Source organism: Anser brachyrhynchus (assembly GCF_964034855.1).
Source record: "Anser brachyrhynchus genome assembly, chromosome: 7".
Classification (NCBI taxonomy): Eukaryota; Metazoa; Chordata; class Aves; order Anseriformes; family Anatidae; genus Anser; species Anser brachyrhynchus.
The window spans coordinates 32,157,010-32,180,355 of record NC_137701.1 but is presented as its reverse complement, the minus strand read 5'-3'; the positions used below and the strand labels follow the sequence as shown (position 1 = coordinate 32,180,355).

General features: G+C 41.9%; 1 protein-coding gene across 9 annotated transcripts in view; it reads left to right on the top strand.

Moving 5' to 3' along the window:
• The first annotated feature begins 1,637 nt into the window (after positions 1–1,637).
• CFAP221 (cilia and flagella associated protein 221) overlaps positions 1,638–23,346 on the top strand; it is a 42,608-nt gene continuing 20,899 nt past the window's right edge. For 2 of the 9 annotated variants that reach the window (XR_013953730.1, XM_080600210.1), the window contains exons 1-19: positions 1,638–2,518; positions 5,650–5,834; positions 6,285–6,385; positions 7,992–8,078; positions 8,185–8,280; positions 8,756–8,856; positions 11,227–11,330; positions 12,810–12,969; positions 13,440–13,596; positions 13,677–13,788; positions 14,010–14,118; positions 14,677–14,764; positions 16,478–16,567; positions 17,930–18,025; positions 19,271–19,361; positions 20,265–20,392; positions 20,836–20,916; positions 21,913–22,020; positions 22,168–22,344. Coding sequence is in view for 8 of the 9 variants with exons in the window: in XM_080600210.1 (XP_080456336.1) it covers positions 5,696–5,834; positions 6,285–6,385; positions 7,992–8,078; positions 8,185–8,280; positions 8,756–8,856; positions 11,227–11,330; positions 12,810–12,969; positions 13,440–13,596; positions 13,677–13,788; positions 14,010–14,118; positions 14,677–14,764; positions 16,478–16,567; positions 17,930–18,025; positions 19,271–19,361; positions 20,265–20,392; positions 20,836–20,916; positions 21,913–22,020; positions 22,168–22,344 (2,025 nt within the window). In the remaining variant the exon portion in view is untranslated. Of the gene's footprint in view, positions 2,668–2,947; positions 3,152–5,649; positions 5,835–6,284; positions 6,386–7,991; positions 8,079–8,184; positions 8,281–8,755; positions 8,857–11,226; positions 11,331–12,809; positions 12,970–13,439; positions 13,597–13,676; positions 13,789–14,009; positions 14,119–14,676; positions 14,765–16,477; positions 16,568–17,929; positions 18,026–19,270; positions 19,362–20,264; positions 20,393–20,835; positions 20,917–21,912; positions 22,021–22,167; positions 22,345–23,346 lie in introns of all 9 variants that reach the window. The other 7 variants (XM_080600207.1, XM_080600204.1, XM_080600205.1 and 4 more) reach the window with 7 other exon arrangements.

Genomic DNA, 23,346 nt, shown 5'->3' with positions numbered 1-23,346 from the left:
GCAAAGGGGAAACATTTCAGCCGTCTTCTCCCCTGCCCGCTCTAAACTTTCAGGAACTTTCATTTCTTTAAGAGCTCTGCTTGCCCACAGAGTTTGGTTGGAATTGGCCAAAGGGTTAAACAGATTGTTAAAAGGAGGTATGAGAGGCAGCCAAGCAATGTGATTATAGTGGTCTGAAGAAACCGCATTGGCAGTGCTGCATCATCTCAGTGGGCTGCTAAGTCATTCTCTCTCTTCCTTTGGCTCAAAGAAAATGTTATTATTCTGTTGTTATTGACAGAGCTTCCCCTGAAAGCCACTGCTCGTGCTTGTGTTTGTGGCATCACTGCAGCTTTGCTTCTGAAAGCGCTTTTAGATGGGTGTGTGTGTATGTGTGTGTGCATTTTCTGATACAGGCAATGGTTGCCCAGGGGCTTTGAAAAGCCAATGCTGGATTTAAACACAAATAGTGTGAATGAAGATCCTAATATTTTGTGACCCTTGCATTATATTTATGTGTAGGCTGAGGGCTCTAAAGATGATGGATACAAGATAAGACCTGGAAAACTCTCACCTGTGCAAACCCTTGCTTGATGTCAGCACTCTGGGAGGGACACGCTGTGCTGGGAAACCTATGAGCAGAAGCAGACTGCAGAGAATTATTAGGAGAGAATTATTGAAAGAGATTTATTAGCAAGAATTCACAGATCTTGAAACAAGGTGTTGCTCTATTAAATAGTATAGCATTGCACTTTGCTACATTCATTCCTACCCAGCATATCTATTTTAAATTTGTCACAGCTGGAATTTGTTTCAGTAATCTAAGCCAGAAATGAAACACTGGAATTTGTTCATGCAATTTTGAAATACTTCAAATGGTAACTTTAGTAGTAAATAAATTAGTTTGCTTTATGTTACTTTGATTATAGGATTATTTACTTATCAAGTACCTTAACGAACCTCAATACATAAAATTTCCATTAGTTCTTCAGTTTAATCATTCATTTTTCTCCCTCCTTTGTGAAAGAATTGTTTGTAATCCCTGTTTTACAGCCTGACAACCAGGCCATGCGTTTTTCCTCTGATATTCGGAATATAGATATAAAATCGAGGTGAGACTCACCTATTTAAATCCCAGTTCAAAATCCTTATTTACACTAACCATCCCAAGGAAATCTGAAGCTTTGTTGGCCAATAATCCTCTGTTTCCAGCTACCTTTTCCATTTATTTCCCACCTCTCAGGAAACCTTACAGAGTGCTTTTCCACCAGGGGTGCATCATATTCAGCTCCTCTGATGTGGAAGTGGAGATGGATTTAGTTGCACACTCCATTATGACCGTGCAAATAGAGAGACACACAGGTGAATCATGTTTCCGTGGGAGGAGAAATATGTTAACACACTATTTGCTCCACTATATTCCCACGGCATTTTTCTTGGGAGAGAAAAAATAAATAAATAAAATAAAACGATAGAGCTAAACAAGTTCAGTGTGGGACACTGTGATTAAGCTCTGGAGCTGGTGCTTCTGTTCTCATACCAAATTGTACCATGTAAAAAATGCAGGTTTTGCAGAGACCTCTCCCCAGAGCCGTGGGCAGCCCAGCCGCGGCTCTCCCACAGATCCGTCCTGCAGGGGGGAAGAATTTCAGCCATCTGCCCGGCTCTCGGGCTGTCAGGTGGAGAACAAACTGCTGTCAGCCCTAGCAGCGGCTGTTTACATAGCTGAGGTGAACGCATAGCTTGGAAAAAGGCCGGCTGCCTTTCTCCTCTCGTACTTGACCGGAGCAAAGCTGCGCACGAAGCAGAGCTGCGGCTGTGGGGCCAAGAGCCCAAAACCCCCAGCAGGCGTTGGGTGGGCAGGAGGAGGGTGGTTTCCAACCCAACTGAGTTTTGCACGACTTCTGGTTATGTTTCACCTCTTAGAAATGCTGTAAGGGGAGAATTTTATTCTTAGAGAATGTAAGAGGATAAAAACCCAGTTCTGGAAACACCTCTGGCTTCCTATACTGCATGCCCTCAGACCACTGCGGAGACAACAGTGGGGCTACGAGCATGTTGGTGCCTAAGACAACCATGATGAGCTCCTGGCAGGAGGGGCTGGGGCACACTGTTCTCCCACATGTACTTCATTACCCCAATTTCGTTATGATTGTGTCACCTAACGCAGAACAGCCATGCAGATTGCTGTGGCGTGAACTACTTCGGCTCTTCTGCTGGGAATCTGCAAGGCTAACAAGTGCGGGCCCCAAATGAAAACGCTCACAACGACTGCCGGGACACCTTTATTAACGTGTTTTCAGCCCCAAACCGTTTGGGTGTTATGAAGAAGCACACCACATACACCACCAGTCCTGAGGCGGCCCCGGCGCCGCCATATTGCGGAGCCCGGGGCCCAGCCCGCCGAGCACCACCGTCAGGGCGCGACCACTGCCGCTGCCGGGGGGGTTCCCTGGGCCACAGCGGGCGGCGGGACGCCCTCGTACCCCTCTTCCTCCCGCTGAGATTCATCCTCTCCTTACTATGCTCTAAAAAGCAGGTAGCCTCCCTCGAGGGGATTTTCTTCTCCAGAACGGTCGTGCCTGATGGCTGCGGCTCGCCTCTTCTCCCCCCGGGGAGGCGAGAGTGGTGCGGCCCGCTTGGGCTGCCTGTTGCCGAGCGACCGCGGCGGCCCGCCGCGGCGCTGAGGTGAGCGGGGCGGCCTGAGGGGGCCGTGGGGCCAGCAGGGGCCGGTGGGGGCTAGTAGGGGCTAGTAGGGGCTGCCTCAGGGCCGAGGAGACCCGTGGGGCTGCCTCTGGACCCCAAAGGTCCACAGGGGTTGGGGCAGGACCTACAGCTCCCCCCCTCCGAGGCGGTGTGAGGGAGATGTGAGCACCGGGGGGGACACCTGTGGGGAAACTCGAAGCCCGTCTGTCCGCTCGGAAACTCAGCTGGTTGAATAAAAGTGTGTGTTTTGTTGTTTGTAAAGTCACAGAAAGAAGAGGAAGGGTTGGTCGTACCCTGGCCTTGGCGGCTTTGGGTTGACTTTTGCCGTTGCCTCCGATGGAACCAGGATTTCACAGCCGCAGAGATTTTCTGGTGATGGTTTTGCACAAAAGTGCCACATCAAGCACAGACCTGGGTCTCTCAGAAAGCTCAGGAACATGGCTCTGTCAGTGATTGCAGGGCCTTGGTGTGTAACCATCTGTCCTGGTTTGGTTCTTTCAGAGTAACAAAAACTGCATGTGTTATTTACATTGATGATGGTATCATGAGAAATGATAGTAGCATCACTTTGAATTACCGATACGATTACACTGGGAATAACATTTGGCCATTGTAAGTCTGTCTCCAGCTTTTCAAAACTTGTCTTCATAGTGGGGCATTCTGACCAAGAGAAGAAAGATGGCAGATTTTTAGAAATTTTATAAGTTTTAGTCTGGAGAAGGGGAGGCTCAGGGGAGACCTCATTGCTGTCTACAACTACCTGAAAGGAAGCTGTGGGGAGCTGGGGGTCGGCCTCTTCTCACAGGTAACTAGTGATAGGACTAGAGGGAATGGCCTCAAGTTGTGCTGGGGAGGTTCAGGTTAGAAATTAGGAGACATTTCTTCTCAGAAAGAGCAGTCAGGCATTGGGACGGGTTGACCAGGGAGGTGGTGGTGTCACTGTCCCTGGGGGTGTTCAAGGAGAGGTTGGACGTGGTGCTTAGGGACATGGTTTAGTGGGTGATATTGGTGGTAGGGGATGGTTAGACCAGATGATCTTGGAGGTCTTTTCCAACCTTAATGAGTCTATGATTTTTTTTTTGTTCTAACAATTCAGCTTCGGATCTGTTGAATCTTACAGCACTACCGTAGTGTGGATCATGTCACCTACCTGTTGTCCAAGCAGCTAATCAGCCTTTGTGCCGCAGTTCCAGCAGCCAGAAGCTTCCTGACAACAGGAGACTGTCAGGAGGAGTCTGTTATACGTAGCACTGCGGGAGTTCAAGTGTGCATTGACATTAATGTGGCACCATCCTGAGCTGCGCACCCATCTTCCTGTTTGTGAAGAGCAAATACAAAATGAAGCATCTTGAGGGATGAAAAAGCCAGCATGGCTGCCTTTGAGCGCAATACTTGTGCCAAAAGTGTCTTGTCTTTTTCTCCACGCAGCTCATAGGAGAGCCAAGGGCCATGTGCTGAATTTAGGAAGATAATTTTGTGTGGATGGATAGTGTCTGGTGTCCTGATTGTGCAATATTTGCTCTTGTCATTAGAAAAGTTTATGTTCTGATAACTGTGCTTACTTAACACGAGATCTATAATACCTTTGGCCTTCTGGGTTTACAGTTATCTTCACTAAACAAATAACCCAACTGCTGCTATCTAAACAAAAGATTCAAATGCCAATTTTCTTATCCCTCATATTAATATTTAAAAGTTAAAACGGAATCTGCAAGTTAATAACCCAAACACTCAGGAGACGTTGGGAGAACGTCTCTGCAGAAATCAGTTTGGATTGTGGGATTATCAGAAGAACCTTCTCTTCTTGTCTGTGCTGGGGGACGTGAAGGAGGAGAGAGACATCCTGAAAGCCAAACATCCCCAGTAAGCCCTAAGATCATTGAAGATGCCCTAAATGCTAGGGCTTGCCATGTGAGCAAGGTTTCCTGGAATCACCCCGTCCTGCAGACGCGTTAGCACGCTGTCTCTGCAGCAGACCCCTTGGGGTTTGCTGTGGAAAAATGTGGTGAACCATGTTTCCTTGGGCACAGCTTACCGGCTTCCAGGTGTCCTGCCCTGTTGAGGTGCCAGGCCTGTGCTGCTAAGGGTGCACCCCTGAGGGTCACGGTCTGCAGGGACAGGGTATGGCATGTGAAAATGCTGTGGAATGGTCTTAGGCAAATGTGTGCATAAGCAAGGTAAATAACAAGCGGTTGTCTAGTCTTTGGAGCACGCTAGTGCAAAATGGGCTGTGTTACATGAAGACTTCTGATCACAAGCTTGACTTGAACTGAGGTGGTGGAGTTCTGGTGTATGCCATTCCTTCCACAGCTTGTTTCTTTCCTGGTTCAGCCATGCCCTCTCCAGCAGTGGGATGGATACCGTTGCTATCAGCTTTCTTTGGAAGTAATTACTGGCTGAAACTATTACCTTGTGTACTGGCTTGACTTCTCCTGGAGCTCTGTGGACCTGCTCAGGCTGTGCACACCTGGCCGTGAGACAGATCATGGCTGAGCGTGGGTTCCCCGGGGTTCAGTGGCCACGTAACATCAGCAGTAGCACAGAACGTGGCTTCCTGAGGAACTGCTGGCTGTTGGCTCTGTTCCACAGTGGACCTAGAGTGGATAACATCAAAATGAATAATGATGTCAGTCTGCCTGATGGTTTGACACTTGGCTCTGTCAAGTGATCAGAAGTTTACCTTCTATTTTTGTCCTCCTTGAAGCATGTTTGGCACTTAGCTGTTTGCTACTTATGCCTGCCAGTTACAGTCCAGAGTGTGAGACAGTAAATCCATTGTTCAGGTAGTGGGGAGGAATTTTAACTGGTCTTGGGATTTGGTTTATTCTGTAATCTGCTTCAGCAGGGGGGGAAAAAACAACAAAAACTCGCTCTCCTAAATGGTTTTAAGCAGTTTTAGCCAACAGATGTTAGCAGTGTAAGGGAAGGCACTTCTATCATTATGTTGTTTTGATTTGACCCCAGGTGCTGATGAATTTTAGTACCCTTCAGACTCCATTTGTGTCCTAACATGGATGTGATTGAATCAGCCTCCACAGAAAGCACGATTGCTGAGAAACCCTTCAAGAAGATACCCAGCGTCCTTCTGGACAGCCTAGTGGAGGAACCAAAAAGAAGACGTGCTGTCCCCAATCACTTGCTGGAATCAAGTAAGTTTGTGCTCTCTGACTGTTCCCCAACCTTGGAGCAATCCTAGGAGGAACTCCTCTATTATTTTTCTCAACTCACAGGCAAAGCTCTCATCCCGTTGCTTATCCTGTGTCTCCCTGTGAGCCCAAATCTTGGGAGAGGTAGTCAGGAAAGAAATAATGGTGGTTCTGGCTGATCTTAAAGTTTTGAGGTGGCTTGTTGAAGCCATGAAGAGACAGATTCCAAAAGATAAAGTGGTGAAATGATCATGGATCTGCTGAGGTAGTAGTTGCCACCTTAACTCTCCACTTAAAGAGTCATGCCTGCTTAACAAGAGCTCTGTTTCCTTTTTCTCTCTGTAATACATGAGGTGCTACATAAACATACTTGCTAAATGTAAGTAACACTCACCATGTATGTTTCACCTGGTCTCCTTCCTAATCTCCCTGTCTCACCATCTTTCTCTGTAGAGGTTTATTCAGAACGCCAGAGGAGCAACGTTGTACAGGCCGAGCCTGCTGTGCTACACTACGGAGGGTATGAAGTTGGAAAACATCACCAACAGACGCTGGTAAGTGTCAGGGCAGGGATCCTCTTGGGGCTTATAAAAGGATAACAGAAGCCAAGTAGACTGCTTGTGGTCATGAGGCCATTTGCTCTGTGAGTGCTCTAAAGAGGAGCACTTAAAATCAGTGTCCCTGTGGTAACAAAACAGACAAGTGCCATGCTGTTTGCATCGCTGCCCTTTACGGTCTCTTGTGCCTTTCTTTTTCCTGTGTCTGTGAGCAGTGTAAGAGTGATGTGTGACTTGCAAGTCACAGATGAAGGACTCATGCTGTAACTCCATAAGGGACTGTTATCAAAGTGTGCTTGGACTATTTCTGTGGCTGTAACTGGTGCAAGGACTTTGACTGCACCTCTGCCTTCTTCCAGGAGCAATATAAGCTAAGGAAAGAAAGTCAGGACGTAGGCTTGGTTTCCTTGTCTACTGAATAGTCTGAGTATCTCCTTTTCTTCTCTCTCCTTTCCCTTTGTCTGTCTTCTTTATTGATGTGGTGTTTTGAGGAAGAAGTTGGGTGATTATGATGGATTAGGTCCACCAGGTGTAATGAAAATAAATAAGGATCACCTCCTTTGACCTGCTGGCAATACTTTGCCTAATGCAACCCAGGGTGCTGTTGCTGGCCCACCCAGGGGCAGAAGCAGAAGACCCTCGTCCTTCAGCTGCATGTCCCCCCCTTTGCTCCTTCTTTACCCCAGTTTTTCTTGCTGAGCATAACGCCACGTGGTATGAAATATCCCTTTGGTCAGTCTGAATCAGCTGTCCTCACTCTGTCCCCTCCCAGCTTCTTGAGCACCTCCTCACAATTATCTGAAAGGAAGCTGCAGCAAGGTGCGTGGCAGTCTCTTTTCTCAGGTGACAAGAGATGGGACTTGAGGAAATGGCCTCAAGTTCAAGTTGTGCCAGGGGAAGTTTAGATTAGTTTTTTTAGGAATAATTTTTTTTCCTAGAGAGGTTGGTCAGGCATTGGAAGGGGTTGCCCTGGCTAGAGGTAGAGTTGCCATCCCTGGAGGTATTTAAGAGGTGCGTGGGTGTGGCACTTGGTAACATGGTTTATTGGTAGGCTTTGTGGTGTTAGGTGAGTGGTTGGACGTGATGATCCTAAAGGTCTTTTCCAACCTAAATGATTCCATGATGCAGGAGACTTAGCAGGCTGAATGGTCACAGTCCAAAGGTTTGTTACTTTGTGATCCAGAACAAAACCTTGTATTAAATCATTTCTGTTGTCTCAGACCTCTGCAAAAGAGAAGTCAATAGATTGTTGCAAAGGAACAAAAAAATGCTTTTGGGCTTTTTTTGTTCCTAAGCAAAACAGCACCAGAATTTGATTCAACAGTAGCATCATCTTTAGCAATTAGTCTTGCAGATTTCAGGGGGTTTCATGTAAAAAATAAGATGTAGTTCTTTCTAACTAAGGACTTATGACTTGGTTCCAAAGAATAAAAATGCAGGATGCAAGGTTTAAGTAGTTTTCTTTTTAAATTCAGAGCATACTGAGATTTTTTTCTACTGAAGTTGAAATGATTACTTCCATGTTTAATACACCTTCTTGGCTATGTGTTTCCAATTGCCCTCTTACATTATGACATGTTTTTGGTTTTCTTTTGTTCTACAGAAGCTGATAAATATTTCTGGTGATGTAATAAACCTTCACATCATACCACCCCAGACAAAGTATTTTCAGATCAAATACAACAAAACTGTAAGTGTCAGAAAGCCTTCACACTGCTGTTTGCGTGCAGCACTGTTTCTGTGTGCATATAGGCAGCTTTTACATGTCTTCTATTTTATTTCGTGTCATTTTCTAGCATCGGCTTGTCCCTGGCTTGTCATACGTTGTTACTGTTGATTTCTGTCCTGATGAGTGGCGCTATTACTATGACTGCATCCGAATTCACTGTCAGGTGAGCATTTATTGTGAGAAAATACTCTTAAATTTGTAATGAAATGGAACAACTGTTAGGACATGATGATAATGATAAAGTAAATGTACAGTTAATCACCTAGAGCCCCATGTTTTCTCCCAGTAAGCCTGGATTTGAGTACTTGGGTTTAAGCATCTATTTTTTTTCCCTGTAATATCCCAGAGTTGTGGGTAGAATATCTTTATTATTCTGTTATACTTTGCTGGTAAATCAGTCTTTGTGCCACACTGATGTAATGGCTTAGCTGAGCAGTGTTGGAGGTGCTCTAGATAGTTACTGAAAGTATGGAAAGTCAGAGGGATACTGCAACAAGCAGAATGTCAATGTCATAAGGAGCCACAGTGATGATATTGGATGCATTTCATGCCCACTTACTGACCAACCCCTACAGAACCTTTTACTTTGTGTAACATTTATTCATTACAACAAATAAATATTTAAACTTTTTTTTTAGGGAGAAGATACATTACTTGTTCCTGTGCATGCTTACCCTGCTGTGAATGTTGTGGAATTTCCATCGTTTATAAATATGTCTGATGTATCAGTTGGTCAGAGGTGAGTTAAGGACGTACGTTTGTCCATTTTTATGGGACATGCATAAAACCTGAAGAATCTCACTTTCCTCTATTTGTACATCATAAAGTCTTGGAAACTCTAAGGAAGTCAGCTACCACCTGGACTGCAAAACAGTTCTGTGTATAAACTGTTCCAGGCGCACCTTCACAGGAAAACAGATGCTATACAAACTAAACATATACACAGGTGGAAGGGTTTCAGCTGGTCTAAATTGGTGCTGATTCACTTCACTTATCGTATGGTGAAGAAATATGGCTGTATACTAGCTGCTGTTCGTAATCTGTATGCTCCCAAGTACTATGTCTTTTAAGCATCAGTAAATCCAAAGTGAATAGATCCTCCTGTCAAGAAGGGTTCTGAAAATGAAGGTGTGAGCTGGCAGTGGTAGGTGTAAGTTAGTGATAGCAAATGGCTAACCCACGTCCAGAGATCAATCCATCACTAGACTTGCTTCTTCTGATTAAGAATATTTAAAGTGATCTGATGTGGAGTTCTGAATAGCAAAGACTTGGTCTTGCTCTGTCTCTTGCATAGATGTAGCACTGACTGTTCTCATGCACAAATAAGTAGTAATTGTTAAGGAGAAGGGAGAACCTGTTGATTACTGTCTAGTTCTGTTGTATGTTGACTGTATAATTATGATGATTCATGCTAGTGTAAAGATTTAAGTGAATTCTAGGAACTGGATGTCAGCTAGGTTTGGCTTTGAGAGTTAAAAGTAACCCTTGAATTTTACTGAAGCTTAGAAATGTGAATAGACAAGACACATTAGAGAAAACTGCAAAAATCTGTAGTAAAAATGAGCCCATCATTGTACAATAAACATTTGTGTCTTTTGTTTACTTGCTTTTCTAATCTCCCATATCTATTAAACTCTAGTGAATCCATGAGAAGTGAAGCTACAGCTTTCTCACAGAAATGAATTTGACTCCTAACTTGCTGGGTACTTCTAGGCATGATGTGATTCAGTTTTTGTTCCATTTTTTAACAATTGTGAAAGTGTACAGAATTTTCTTAGAAAACAGAAGAGATTAAGCAGAGTACAGAATGCAATTTTAAACAATAGGAAAAGTTTCCAGCACAACAGGGATGCTCAGAGATGCTCCTGGGGGAATTTGGAAGAGTTTGGGACAACATGAAGAGAAAACTGATGGTTTCAAACTTTAATTTTTACTAGTATGCTTCATCATTAGGCTATTACGAACTTCCATAAATATGAAATGTCTCTGAAATACTTGGTGCTGTACAGAACCCAAGGGACTATGGGCTCGATCCATAGCCCACTGAGGTCAATGAAAAAAATCCCTTTTACTTCCACAAGCGTATATCCGTATCCTACCACCCAGCTTTCCCCTTAAGCACAAAAGGTCCATAAGGCAACAGATAGCACAACTGTTGTGTTTTTAAGGCATTTTGTCTGCTGTATGAGCTGCACTATACGTTAAAATAAGTTGCTTCCCCAGTCTGCTGTTGCATCTTCTTCATGAACAAGTCATATTAAGGCAGAGAAAAAAGACTTTGCTATTGTTCATTTCCCTACGCATTTCAAAATGTGCTTCCAAAGGAACACTGTGTATAATATGCATTCTTTACTAATCAGCAGGATAGGATTTCAGTCAGACAGTTTACAGAAAACAGAAATAAGCCTGGGTAAATTGGTCTTGATCTGTAGGATGGTGGATGGCCTTATGTCAATGCTTTTGTGTTTTGGTTTGGTACGTGGAAAAGGATACATACAAAAGCAAGGCAGTTTGAAAAGGTGTGTGCTGAGTACACTCACACAACCAGTGTGAGACATAAAAGGCTTTTATGAAAATCAGGCTGTGGCTTGATGATTTCTGTGGTGGATAAAGTCCAGTCATTCCGATGTGCTGGAGTATTCAACGCTTTTGAAGACTGCACAGAGTCTTCTTTCATCCTCTTCCACAAGGAGAGCTGTGGGATGAGGTGGATTTCTAGTTCTGTACTTATGTTGCTCTAATTTGGATTGTTTGTGCTTGCTAGATACTGAAGTTTACAAGAATGTGAGGATGCACATAAATAACTTCTGAAAAGGAAATTTGATGAATTTTTCTGTAATCAGATTTTGTAGGCGTTGGAGAAAGTAAGTCAAGATGTAAAATACCCAGCTGTCATATCAAGATGTAGGTCGCATTTCCGTATTGAGTGAAAGGTCTGAAGTATTTTGCTGCTTTGAAGCAATGGGAAATGACTATTTTCACATTAATACATAAGCCATCTCTCTGGCACAGATATATTCAAGGCATGTTGTATCTAACATAATTTTCCAGCCTGTAATTGGTGATTGCCTGTAGTTTCATTATTTTTTCTTTGTTTCTCCCTTTTCAGTAAGGAGTATGTCATCCCACTGCAGTGCAGCTGCCCAATAGATTTTGAATTCCACATTGATTTTATTCAGTCTCACAGAGCCTTCACCGTCCAGCCAACATTTGGTAAATTGCATTTATTTAACATTCTACATGCTAAATCTGTATTTATTGAGTGTACTTACTCATGACAGTGTACTCAGTGCTGCACAGAATTGTGTGTAGAAAGATAAAGCCTTTGCCTCAGAGTGCTTCCAGGTAAACACAGGCTGACGAATATTGATTATATGCAGCTTTGTGGCAAATAGCCTTCTGTGGCTGGTGGATTTCTCCTCTAATGCCCAACTGTAGATCTCTGCAAAATATGGGATTTCCCAAGCAGTCCTTCCAGTCTTTGTCTGCTCTCTTTGCTGGTGCAGCCTTTGGAAAGGAGAGAGGCAGTAAGGTATAGTCCAGCATTCACACCTTTATCACACCTTTCCCCAGGGGCTACCTGGCTCCTGCCTCATTAATGAGTTACAGCAGTGGATATTAGATTCTGTCAAGAATTCTGTGTATGGGCTTTACATAGGGAATTTTGGCTACAAGATGATAAGCTATTTTCATGCCTAATGCTGTTGAGGGCTCTGTCTTAAGGCAGACATAACTATTTGCAGGTCAGTTGCTATCATTGTGACATTTGCCAGGTGCCAGCAGAAGCATGTCAGAGCCCAGCTGATCTGACAAATGTGTAGGTGAGTGAGACCCGGCTGTGTAATTCACTTAAGCACTCTGGTCAATTCCACACAGATACATAAAGATTTAAATAAGTGAAAACCTTCATAAATCTGTCACTGCCATTTGTGACACTGAAATTTAAACTTTTGGTTACTTACACATGGTAGTAAAAGTTGCTGTTACTCCTCTATGTAGAATGATATGAATTTGGCCTGACATGTCAGATTTCCCTTAAGAATTGCATTCCCCTTCTTCTGTAATAAAGGTAAAAATGTTTTAGGTTGGACTTTCAGAAAAGGTAGGGTCCTACTTCCCCAGATGAGTTGTTCTGGGGAGAAAAAAAAAAGCCCTCTTCAGTTTTGTTACTACCTGTACAGAAAAGCCGAGGAGTATCAGGACCTGTGTCCTGGGGTTGCCCTGATTTTTAGGGATATGAAGGGTGGTTGAAGTGGTTTGGTAAAACCATGGAATAGGTGATAAGGAAATAAGACCAAGTAGAGACAGCTAATGCACCAAGTCCAGGCAATTCCCCAAACTTGGGAGAATGCAGAGAAATACATCTATAATGCTTTGCTTGAGAGAGCAGGATGTGCCAGAGAATTGAGACCAGCAGATGTAAGTGAAGAACTATTGCATATAAAAAGCCAGTCGTTTTCACAACAGTAGGAAATATTCTTACTGTTAAATCTCTTTGCTATTGTAAAATATCTCCCATTATCTGGTAACTGGTCTTTCTGGAAAGATACTTTGAGACCTGAATTTTTTTTTGAGGCCTACTGTTATTCAGACAGTAATATTGCTTAAGAAATGTGGTCCAGAATCCAATTCAGCATGCTTAAGTGGGCCCACGTTAGATGGATTCTTACTGTTTCTCTTCTCTAATCACAGGAATCATTCCAGGCGATGGGAAAGTGGAAGTTACTGTGAAATATTCCCCACTCGAGTATGGAACAGCACAAATGAAAATGCAATTGTGGATTTCACAGTTCCACTCAAAGCCCTATATATGCGTATTCACAGGAACATCAACACCCCATCGGGGTCTAATGTATGTGTGGCTGACTGTTCTTTGGATGTTTTTGTCCAGTTCTAAAAAATGCGTGTGTAATAGGATTTTATGCAATTTTGCTGTAATCATTTTAAGCATTTCTATCTATGGTGACATAAAATGTACTAGTTTTATTCGTGTTAATACACATACCTACTCTCTTACATCATTTGTTCAGAGTGCACGTCCTCTGTGTGTACCGAAATAAATAATGATATTAAGTATTCTTAAAGAGGTATTGAACATCCTCAGCTTATGTCTGATCTACCTTATTCTTATTGTTAAGGCCTTGCAAGGTACAGTTTTTTGAGCAATAAGGTCTTTTGGGCTGTACCTATTTTTTGTGAACTAAGAAGTTAGCAAATTTAGAAAGTTTGGTTCCACTTTAAAATTGTGAAAAGAATTTCCAATCTTCTTTTATATCTAGAAGGGATACATATACATGTACTACAATTATATACAATTTACAGAGTACTTAGAAGAACAATGTCTTTCCTTCTGACACCTAGAAATGAACGATTTGAAAAACAACAAAGTCGTCCACAGAGAAAAGCAGTGTCTGCAGGAAAGTCAGTGCTGTGGAGAAGACTTCAGTTCAGCCAGCCACGATCCCGGCCTATTCAAAAAGTAAGGGTGTGAAGAGAGAACAATCACAAGTACTTTTCTGGGCTGCAAATCTTTTTCACTTCTTTCTTCCTATCTCTTAGGAAATTGAATACCAGAACCTCAGATTCCCCACAGATCTGTCAAATCCGTATGCTGTAGCCACTGTTTTGAATCAGGAACCAGGCAAAATGAAGATTAGGAACTTGAAAGAAGGTAACATAATTAAGCAGCGTAAACTCAATCTTATCAATATTTGTAGGTTTCTCTTGAGAAACTCAGCTTCAGAATTGCTGAAGTGACATGATTGTGGTTTCTGTAAGAAATTCACCTTAGCTTTATGGATTAATGAGTTCAGTTATCACCGTGGGTGTTATTTTCCAATTAAAAATTCAATCTAGTTTGTGGTATGATATGTCTTTCTGATATTCTTGCAGCCCTTTGCCAAGGCGATGAAGGGATAAAAACAAGACAGATGAAGGAAGCCATATTTGAACTGAAAGTCAAACAAAATATTCAGGAAGAGGAAGCAAATCATCTGAAGTGGTGAGTGTTAATTAACCATATTAGCAACACGGAGGTTTGCTTAGCTGAGGCCTCTGTGAATGATATATGCAATATTCACTGGTGCATAAAGCTGCTATTTCATGTCCTGATGGGATTCTTTTACAGTTAAGATACTTTTGTTTTACTTTGATTTTTTTTCCCTTCTGCCTGAGAGCAATCTGAGTGTACCCAGTGAGGTTTTTGATTGCATGGTAGTTGCATTCAGAAAGAAACCTGCTGAAAACTTTGTTCATCCAACCACATGTATTCTATCCCACCTAAAGGTAAAGGGAGTTTTTGTCACGGTTGTCAATAAATCAAGGCTAAAACGTGCAATGGAGTGAACAGAATTGCAGACATACATCAAATGGTGTAAAGCAGAGCACATAATCATGTGTAAGCATACTGTGGTTTCATTTGCAATTGTCTGAACTGCTCTTATGCTGAATATTATGGACTCCTAGACACCTTAGGAAGAGGAGAATCAGTCTATTAACCTTTAAATATAACAAACTGTACATTAAGTAAAGCATTTTCTTGCCTCTACTGTAAATACAGGCAAGTTCATAAAGGCAAAGATCCAGTCTCTGTGGAATTTAAGAAAGAGGTTATTGAAAACCGGCAGAGGGAAGAAGAGTGGTACAAGGTTAGCCTTTGCTCATTTTTTTCTATAAACTTAAAATCAAGCTTATACTTTCATATTATACGCAGTGCACTAGAGAACTGTATCAACCTCTATGCCTTCAGTTTTTCTTAACACTGATATACACCTGTGCTAGCTGGACTTGTTTCTACAGTTACATCTTTATTTCTCTGCATCACTTTTTCGAGGCAGTTTTATCCGGGAGGTAGACAGAGAGAAGGTTAGGTTATTAATGGAAATGTAAATAGATACCTGTTACAACAGGTATTGCTCAACCTGGTAGATTTCCACCCAGCTACATCACAGTGCAGCATTGCAGCAATCCTGTCAGCACTGTGGCTGCATCCAACGTTCTGTTTATTCTGTACCTCTCGAACAGCTCACGATCAAAGGGCTAAACCCAGTCAGGGATCTCCTGCAGAGCCATGGGAGGATAATTCAGCAGGTTCTTCTGTGCTTTCACCCTCACTCTTTTTGGTTTCCTCCAGTCACCCCAGACTGCAGGTGGTCTTTTGTAGAGGTGACAGCTGCAAAAGGCAATGGCATAAAATATTTACCCCCATGTGGCACAGCCCTCAAAGATAGATTGGGTGTGTCCCTCTTATCCTGCCTGCTGGATATTCAAGTAGATTCTGACATCCTACTGACTTCTAAGGCATTGTTTATGGGAGTCACTTTATTTATAAATAGGTCAAGGCTTAATTTATACACTAAATTAGGCATGAATTAATTCAAACATTATTTTTAATACTAACAAAGGAGGAAATAAGTAACAAAACCAACGATCTAGAATGTGAGATTGGTGTATCATTGAATTAGATGTATATTCACCTTGTCTAGAAATATTTAATTACCTGTTGGCCAGCTTTTGTCTGTGGAGGTTTTGGGGTGATTTCACAGTTGTCCCCGTGACTTTCTGACAGAGGTGTGCCTTTGCTTGTGCTGTCAGTTTGTTCACCGTGAGTGCCTTTAGGCCTCACAAAGTATTTATTATTCCTCCATCATTTGTTCAACTGACCACTGTGTTTTACAGCCTGGGACTGAGTGTCCTGGAGACCTTTAACTGGTCAATCTTTCATTGTCTTAACCAACTCTTCAGTCCATCAAAATCATGTGAATTTCACTTCTCATAATAATGCCAAGGTTAAAGACATAGTTGTACCCTGGGAATGAAACAATAGGTTATGAGGAGCGCGGTGGAAGAAGCATAATGAGAAGAAGCACTAGTATTCATCCAGTATGCCTGAACGCTTTGAGAGAGTCTCAGAAAAGTGAAGTGAAAGCAGTAGTAAACTGTTGCACACATGAACAGATTAAAGAGCAGGCGTCATTAGAAACCATGATGGAGATGTTCACAAAATGTAGGAAAGCTGCAGGAAATTTTTGTAGTGCTGTCACCTGGATAGAGCTGTTCAAGTGGTGACTTATGTGGTTGATTTTGTAATCCCTCTCTTACTGGTTCTGCCTAGGTAAAGCAATCTGTGTGTTGTTAGGACAGGGATCAGAATTAAACTCAGACCTAAAAGAACGTTATTTTACTTTGTTTGACTTGCTAAAGGTTGCAATAATCATTCCCTAGAAGGGGGTGAAGTCTGTTTTGCAACGTACCTCCAGAATAGGCACACTGTAAGTGAATTTCCGCTAATCATAAATAAGGGAAAAAAAATCACTGAATGCTTTGAACTAATGTGCTTGTTCTTCCTGGTGACAAATTAGATTCAAAGAGGAGATCCTATCATAGAAAAGGAGTTTCAAAGGAACGAAGTAGAAATTTCTTCCAGACGTGTTATCCGGACTGTTGAACAGGTTTGTTTATATGTTGTTATCACCTGCTAAGCTAACAAACAACCACAACTATTTGTCACTGAATGTTTTTTCTCCTAATATGGCCATTTCTGTATCGGTGTCTTACTTCTCTTTTTACTACAGTAGAACCAGCAATGAGCTGCATGCACAGCTCATCTTCTGATGTTCTGACCTTCTAATATGAGAGACAAGTGGAAATGTAGAGGCCTAACCTGAGATTCATATTGCTTGTTCCTGAAAGCTCTCTCAGGAGTAGCTTTCTCATGCCTAAGTGTTAGATTAAGCAAATCACAAGACTTGCAAACTTTACCTTGCAGGTCTGATTGACAGGAACCTTTCTGGTAATTAGGGTTTTTGTCTTTCTCTGTGGTGTGGGGTAATTCCCAGGATCCGTTTCCTAGGATTATTGGAAGCTTTGTTTAATAAATAGCCTGCTACTGAAGGAACACTGGCTGTTAGCAACGCAAGGGATCCTTGCTGCTTTTTTCTTGAGGAACATCATAGCTGTGGTAGTCGGTCTTTTCCTGTACTTTTGTGCCTGTTCTAAAGCATTGAATATTGTATGGTGAGTGTGGCATGGGGTTGTGCGGAGTTGAGGACCTTCCTAATCTACATTTTGGTTGAGTATCTGCCCTCCTGTGAAGAACTGTACCGTGGGGCCGCTGGAGTCCCTTCTAGTGCTACATTTTTCTGTCACATCAGTTTAAAACTGGAGAGATAAATGCATCAAGAAAGAGATTTACTTGTGTTCAGAGTGCATTCAGACAATTCAAGTCATTAAATATAGAGACATCACCCCTTTCTCAAGTATGTCCAAAGCCAGAGATTGTTAGATGTTGGGAATCTGGGGAATTATCACTGTAAGTTTACCCTGGTCTTTCACCCTGCTGTAGGTCTATGCTGTCAGCTGTTATTGGAGAGAGGATACTGAATTTGCTGAGCCTCTGGTTTGAGCCCTTGCACTTATTCCAGCTTCACATTTGTGCAAGCTGAAGTGTACGCTCAGCAGAGACCTAGTCCATTCTCTCCACTGGCTGCCCGTTTATTGGACTTCTGCCATAGTATGTGGCTGTCGTTTATGTATGGGTGCAGACTATGCTACGTTACCTCTCCATTTCCTATATTGCATCTGCAGATTTTTGGTGATTACCTCCCGTTAAGCCCTGCAGAGAAGACTTCTGTTTAAATGCCAGTAGGGTGACATGGACATGGAATGAAATAATTCAACTTGAACATTTTTACTTGATTTAATTTTAGTGTTGGGAAATAACAGAGGGATTCTGGCCAAGGAATAGCTTGGGCTGGAGAAAATTCCTCCATTGACTAGTTTTAAAAGGGGTACTTTTTTTTAATACCGTGCAGCATCCGAATGTCCATCCCACATTCAACTTGCTCCGTAACGACCCTTGGGACAACAGAAACAGGGCGTTGAGGAAATTCCAACAAGCAGCATACAAGGTAATGTGAACAACTAGAATACAGTGTGATGGTATGTCACCTTGGAAACAGCACAAAAGAACATGTAAAATAGCACGTAACGGTCTTCTCAGCTAGCCAGGGATTTGACAGTTTGATAAATGTGTCCCTGCTTTACCAGGAAATAAGGAGCTGGAGTAATTTTTTTAAACAATCAATACTAAGCAAATGCAGAAGAATTTAGTTTTTTTAATGTACAAAATACTTTTGAACGAAAAGATTTCAAAATGCATATAGAATATAATGTTCAATTTTGGAACCCTAGTACAAGAAAGATGAGGGGAACACAGGAAACAATGGACACAAATTCCAGTAAGAGAGCTATAGTCTGTGTGTAAAGAAAACCTTTTTCACTATGAGGACAATTGTTGGAGCAGATTGTCCAGAGAGTTTGTGCAGTGTACATCCCTTAATGCTTTTGAGACCAGACTGAATAAAGCCCTGAGCAACCTGGTCTGATCTCATAGCTGACCTTGCCTGGAGCAGGAGATTGGACTAGAGGTCTCCTAAGATCCCTCCCAGCCTGGAAGTTAAAGACTAAGTCAATAAAATCACTTGTTCCATTGAGTTTAAGTATTAACTTGCATTTCTACTGTTCATCTCTAAGTAAATATAAATGCAGTAAGCAATACATAAACTTCCTGCTTTCCCAGTGCCCACTTCAGGTATTCTTCTCAAATCTGTTCTTTACCACAGCCCGCAGTATTAGGCTCCATATAAATGCCTTGAGATGAAATGCGTATTGTGCAAATAAGGAGGTGGCCAAATGGTTCCTTCTGGTATTTGAACTCGGGATTCTTCATTGTTACCCTGCGATAAATAGCACTAGGCAAATTTCAGTCAGTGTTACTACATATTCTCTTTCACAGAGCCACAAGTATTCATATGGCCATGATCAGCTGACTGTTTACCTATTGTTAAGTCTATGTATGCCAATAGACACAGCTGAAGGATTAGGATCTAGTGAAAAAGTCTAATTAAACTGTAAGGCTAAACAAACGGCTGATCTGTTTTCAATGCGTAGTGTCACGGTGGAGTTGAAATCCATTCAAAATCTTTTCTTCCCCATTTTATCCCTACAGAAAACTATAGCAAAAATTCTGAAATAGATGTATGAGTGAGCTTTGTAGAATAAATACTGTTGTAATGTATGTGTATTTCTATGAGTGTAAATCTTAGAATGTTAAACTTAGTATTAAACTTGAAAATTTAAAATCATTCCTTCAGATTGTGATTCAGAGTCGACTAAATCGTTTACTGCATCTGTTCCGTGGGCTAACAAGAGAAGCCAGAGTAGTAGAGGAAGGCTCTGCATCTGGTAAGGAGCAGAAGAACAGGTTGATAGTCTGGCAATGAATTATTGATAATTCAGGTTGTACTGTGGTTTGTCAGGTGCATGCCTGTATATGATAGACACTTAAAGAAAGTCCCTACAAAGGAGTCTTCAAGCAAAAAAAGAGGAGCATGACAAGGTGGACATAGCTGTAGTCAAAATATATCTATTTTTCATGCACATCATCTACCATATTTTAAAAATGTGATACTCTTCTTAGGAACCTTGCAACTTAGCAACTTAATAATAGGGCAGCTACTTACAGGGCTGAGAAACAAGGAAAGGGCAGGTGGGATTACATGAGAAACAGACGAGTAGGTAAGCAGATCAGATGGAACCCAGGCAGCTATATGAAGTGTGATAAAAGCAAGGTATCTGAACTCAGTGAAACGAGACAAAGAATTGTGAGATACATAGCCAAGTGCCCAATACTGTGAGTGTTCCTCCTTCTTGTTTTCTCACACAAGTGCTTTCAAGCAATTACTTTTATTTATGTTGAAATGACAGTGCTTGTCTGGAAAAGTCACTTGTTCTTTAACAGTTATGGAACGTAACTGGCCTTGGATGGGAGTCGCAGTTGGCTATTCTAGGCACAGAAGAGGATTTGTGTTTATTTCATACCACCTCATACACATGCAGTTTGACAGCTTTCTATATCAGGCCCTCTCCTGCCTCTGCAAGTGGGCACTCTTTATTTCCCAGTATGCTGTCTTGTAGATGGGGTATTTAAAAACTTTAGAAAATAGTACCTTATTTTCCATATTAAAATGAATTGACACATCCTGTATAAGGAAGATGTTAAATATGTTTTGTGTCTTGATTCTATTTTTGAAGCAGTGAATTAAATTACATTACAAAATCTTAGTATTTGCTTTCCATTCTTGACAGGAAACAGGTGTTTCAGCAAAACAGAGAAGAGTGGAGAATATAAGGGCATTTCTTCCAGCATATCTGAAGATCGTACATTGCCTTTTGAATTCCCCTCTTACAGTTCCCTTGAATTGTGCCGCGATTTGGTAGGTATAGTAATTAAAATGGTGGCCAACAGTCAAGATAAAATTTTGTTGAAAACATTGGCCCCAGAACCCATATTGTTTTGTTTTTTTATACTTTACAATGTGACTGGTGTTCTGGAGTTCCAACAACTTAATTCAGGACTTCAGGTTTATTGAGAGTGCTGCTAAGCACTTAAAAGCAGTTAAAATGTTTACATTCTCTTGATTGCATTCTAAAATTATGTGTAATACATTAATGACCAAAGTTAAAATCCATGATTTTGCACAGGAAAATAAATTAAAAAGTGACTGAAATGCTAAAGTCCTAGAAAAGACAGGAAAAATATTTAAATGTTTGCATAATTATTTCCATATGTTTTCAAGTAGCCATGCTGATGGATTGCTGCCAATACAAAACAAAATGCCCACCATATTACTGGGTTTTAAATACTGTATTCTTCCAGGAACCTGATGCTCTTGGCCTCGTTCCTATCAAACCTGTAGATGTGAAAATCAGACGTGCTCTTCCCTTTTACGACTTGAAGGTGAGTCAGTACAACTCCCTCAGCTGTATCATGTTTCTTTCTTTCCACAGTCCAGTTAAACATTTTGTGCCTGATTCTGTGGTCCCAGTGTGCAGCCCAGTAGAAAAGTTGTCTTAATAAACGCATGCTAATCACACAGCCTTATTAAAAACAAATCTCACCGGTTTCTGTAAGTGGCAAGCCTGTAGTCAGCAATTCTCCTCTTCAGACACAGATGAATTGTCTCAGCTGCAAATATTATGTCTCAAGCAACAAGATGCATCTATGAGCAAGGATACTGCAAGCCCTCTGTGACACAGCCTTTCCTTCGATTTTAGACAGCAAAAATACCATCCATTGTTAGTGTCCTTCTTTTTAGAAAGTAATTGAAATTTTTTGTTTATTTGGGGTCCAGTTCTGTATACTTAGTTCCTACATTCCTGCTTAGGAAATGGAAACATCTCCTCCTTGAAATACATAGTACTGTTTTTTCAACTTATAAGTACAGATCTTTTTCTTCTCCTGACCTCTAAAGACTTTTCTTTCAAATTTTTGAGTAGCAAAAGATCGCATTCAGCACTCTATCAAAGCAAAAATATTTCCTCAGGTTCAAATCAATGCAGATTTTGGCTCAATTTCCTCTTCGTTTTTTTTTCTTTCAGGTGGTATAACAATCTTTCTGTTAGTGTCTTTGCTTCATCTGTCAGTGTTAGTTTTATTACTTAATACAGTCTTTCTCAACCCCATTAAGTTTAGTATACTTGATCTAAAAAAGCTTTTAAATCCATGATCTTTCACAGAAAAGCAAGAATGGAAACTTTATACACTCATTCAGCTTGTCCTTGTAAACTTCTCAAAGTTTTGATCATATACTACGTTCCAGAATAGCAATCCAAGTATCCTCTACCACAGAGATGTGATGTCTGTGATAAAACTGGGATGTTCCATACCATATGTGAGTTTATCAGAAGTGATTACTGTCAACTCCTGCAGAATGTCTTTTTCCTTTGCACTTAGGTTTCTCGGCATTTCAGCATTACGGGTTATCAGCCATTTTGTACGCACCATGCAGCCACAAGTTACAAACCTCGAAAACTTTGCCGGCCGCTGAGGCAGGGTGCCCAGGTAACGAGTAATCTCAAATACAAACTCCCTTTGCTGAAGTCACTCCCACCCCTACATTTCTACAATTATTTGATTAATTCTTTCCCAACATTTTATAACAAAATGCTCGCTACATTCTGAAAACCTTTGATATCTGTGTTTTTCAAGGATGAGTTGGTTCAAGTAGTTCCTTCTCCTGAGGGGCAGCTTGACCTGGTCTCCCACAGGATGGATTTTGACAAACCATCCCCAGAAGAAGTGGCAGAAAGACATGTCAGCCTCTTAAAACTGGTTCCTCCCCAAGCTTTAGTCTACCCTACAGAGAGCAACCCACTTCGCATTTTTGTAAGTAGAAGTTGACTTCCACAAAGAACCTAAGAAAAGAGGGGAAAGGGAGTTTATTGGTGGGCAGTTCTGTTACTCAGATTGGTAAATAAAGCTATCTGCCAGAGCGTCCTTCAAGTTGAAAGCCTTGGTATGTAGGAGCCTCAGAGCTCATCCCACAGAGAGGAACACACTTTAAGGTGGAATTTGGATCAGTTTAGGAGAGGGATGATAAGGCAAAGTTGCCAGTGATGGCAGAGAACTGGAGTCTTCCCTTTCAGTCCCACACTCCACAAATTCTGACTGATTCCAGGATTCCCTGAAACACCTTGGGGCCCCTCCGTTCTTCTTGATTTGTTTCCCCGGTTGCATGTTAGGAAAAAAAAAAGCCACAGACTTGGCATCTCAGTCCTTCTATAACCTCCTGCTCTAGCCCAGGTAAGTAGGACAGATATAGTCTCTTCTTCAGCTGGGGAACTGCAGTTCTGCCTAATCCTTAAGTAGAGTGAGGAAAGTGAAGTCAAGCTCTTTGCTTACATTGCATCCTGCTGCCTTACAGTTTCCAGTAGTTCTCATTACATCCTAAGCCACATTTCCTAGTTACTAGGCACAGGGATTCAAAAAAATCACAACCAGGTGTGTTGGAAGACTTTCAGTTACTTAATTTTCATGTAGATCGTGCTACTTGGCACCAACTATAGAAGGTATTTCCCGCACAGTGCAGCACAGCCTGGAGGTCCGTTGGTGACTCTGAGCAGGCAGAGACAGCTCTTAGCTCAGTGAAGTGCTGTGTGTGGGTACAGACAGCGTCTCCATGCCAGCATGGTGCAGGGCCTGAGTTGGGTGGCTCAGTCTTTCAGCATTAGTTAGCTGAAATGGCCCAGAGCCCAGTGTGCTGCTCTGGTGGTCTTGGCGCAATGTATGTAGGATAGACTTGTTCCCACTGCATGGGGCTAGGACTCCACTGGACTTACTGATGAGATCCTCTGTGCATCTCTTTCATCCCTCTGTCGTGTCAGTGTA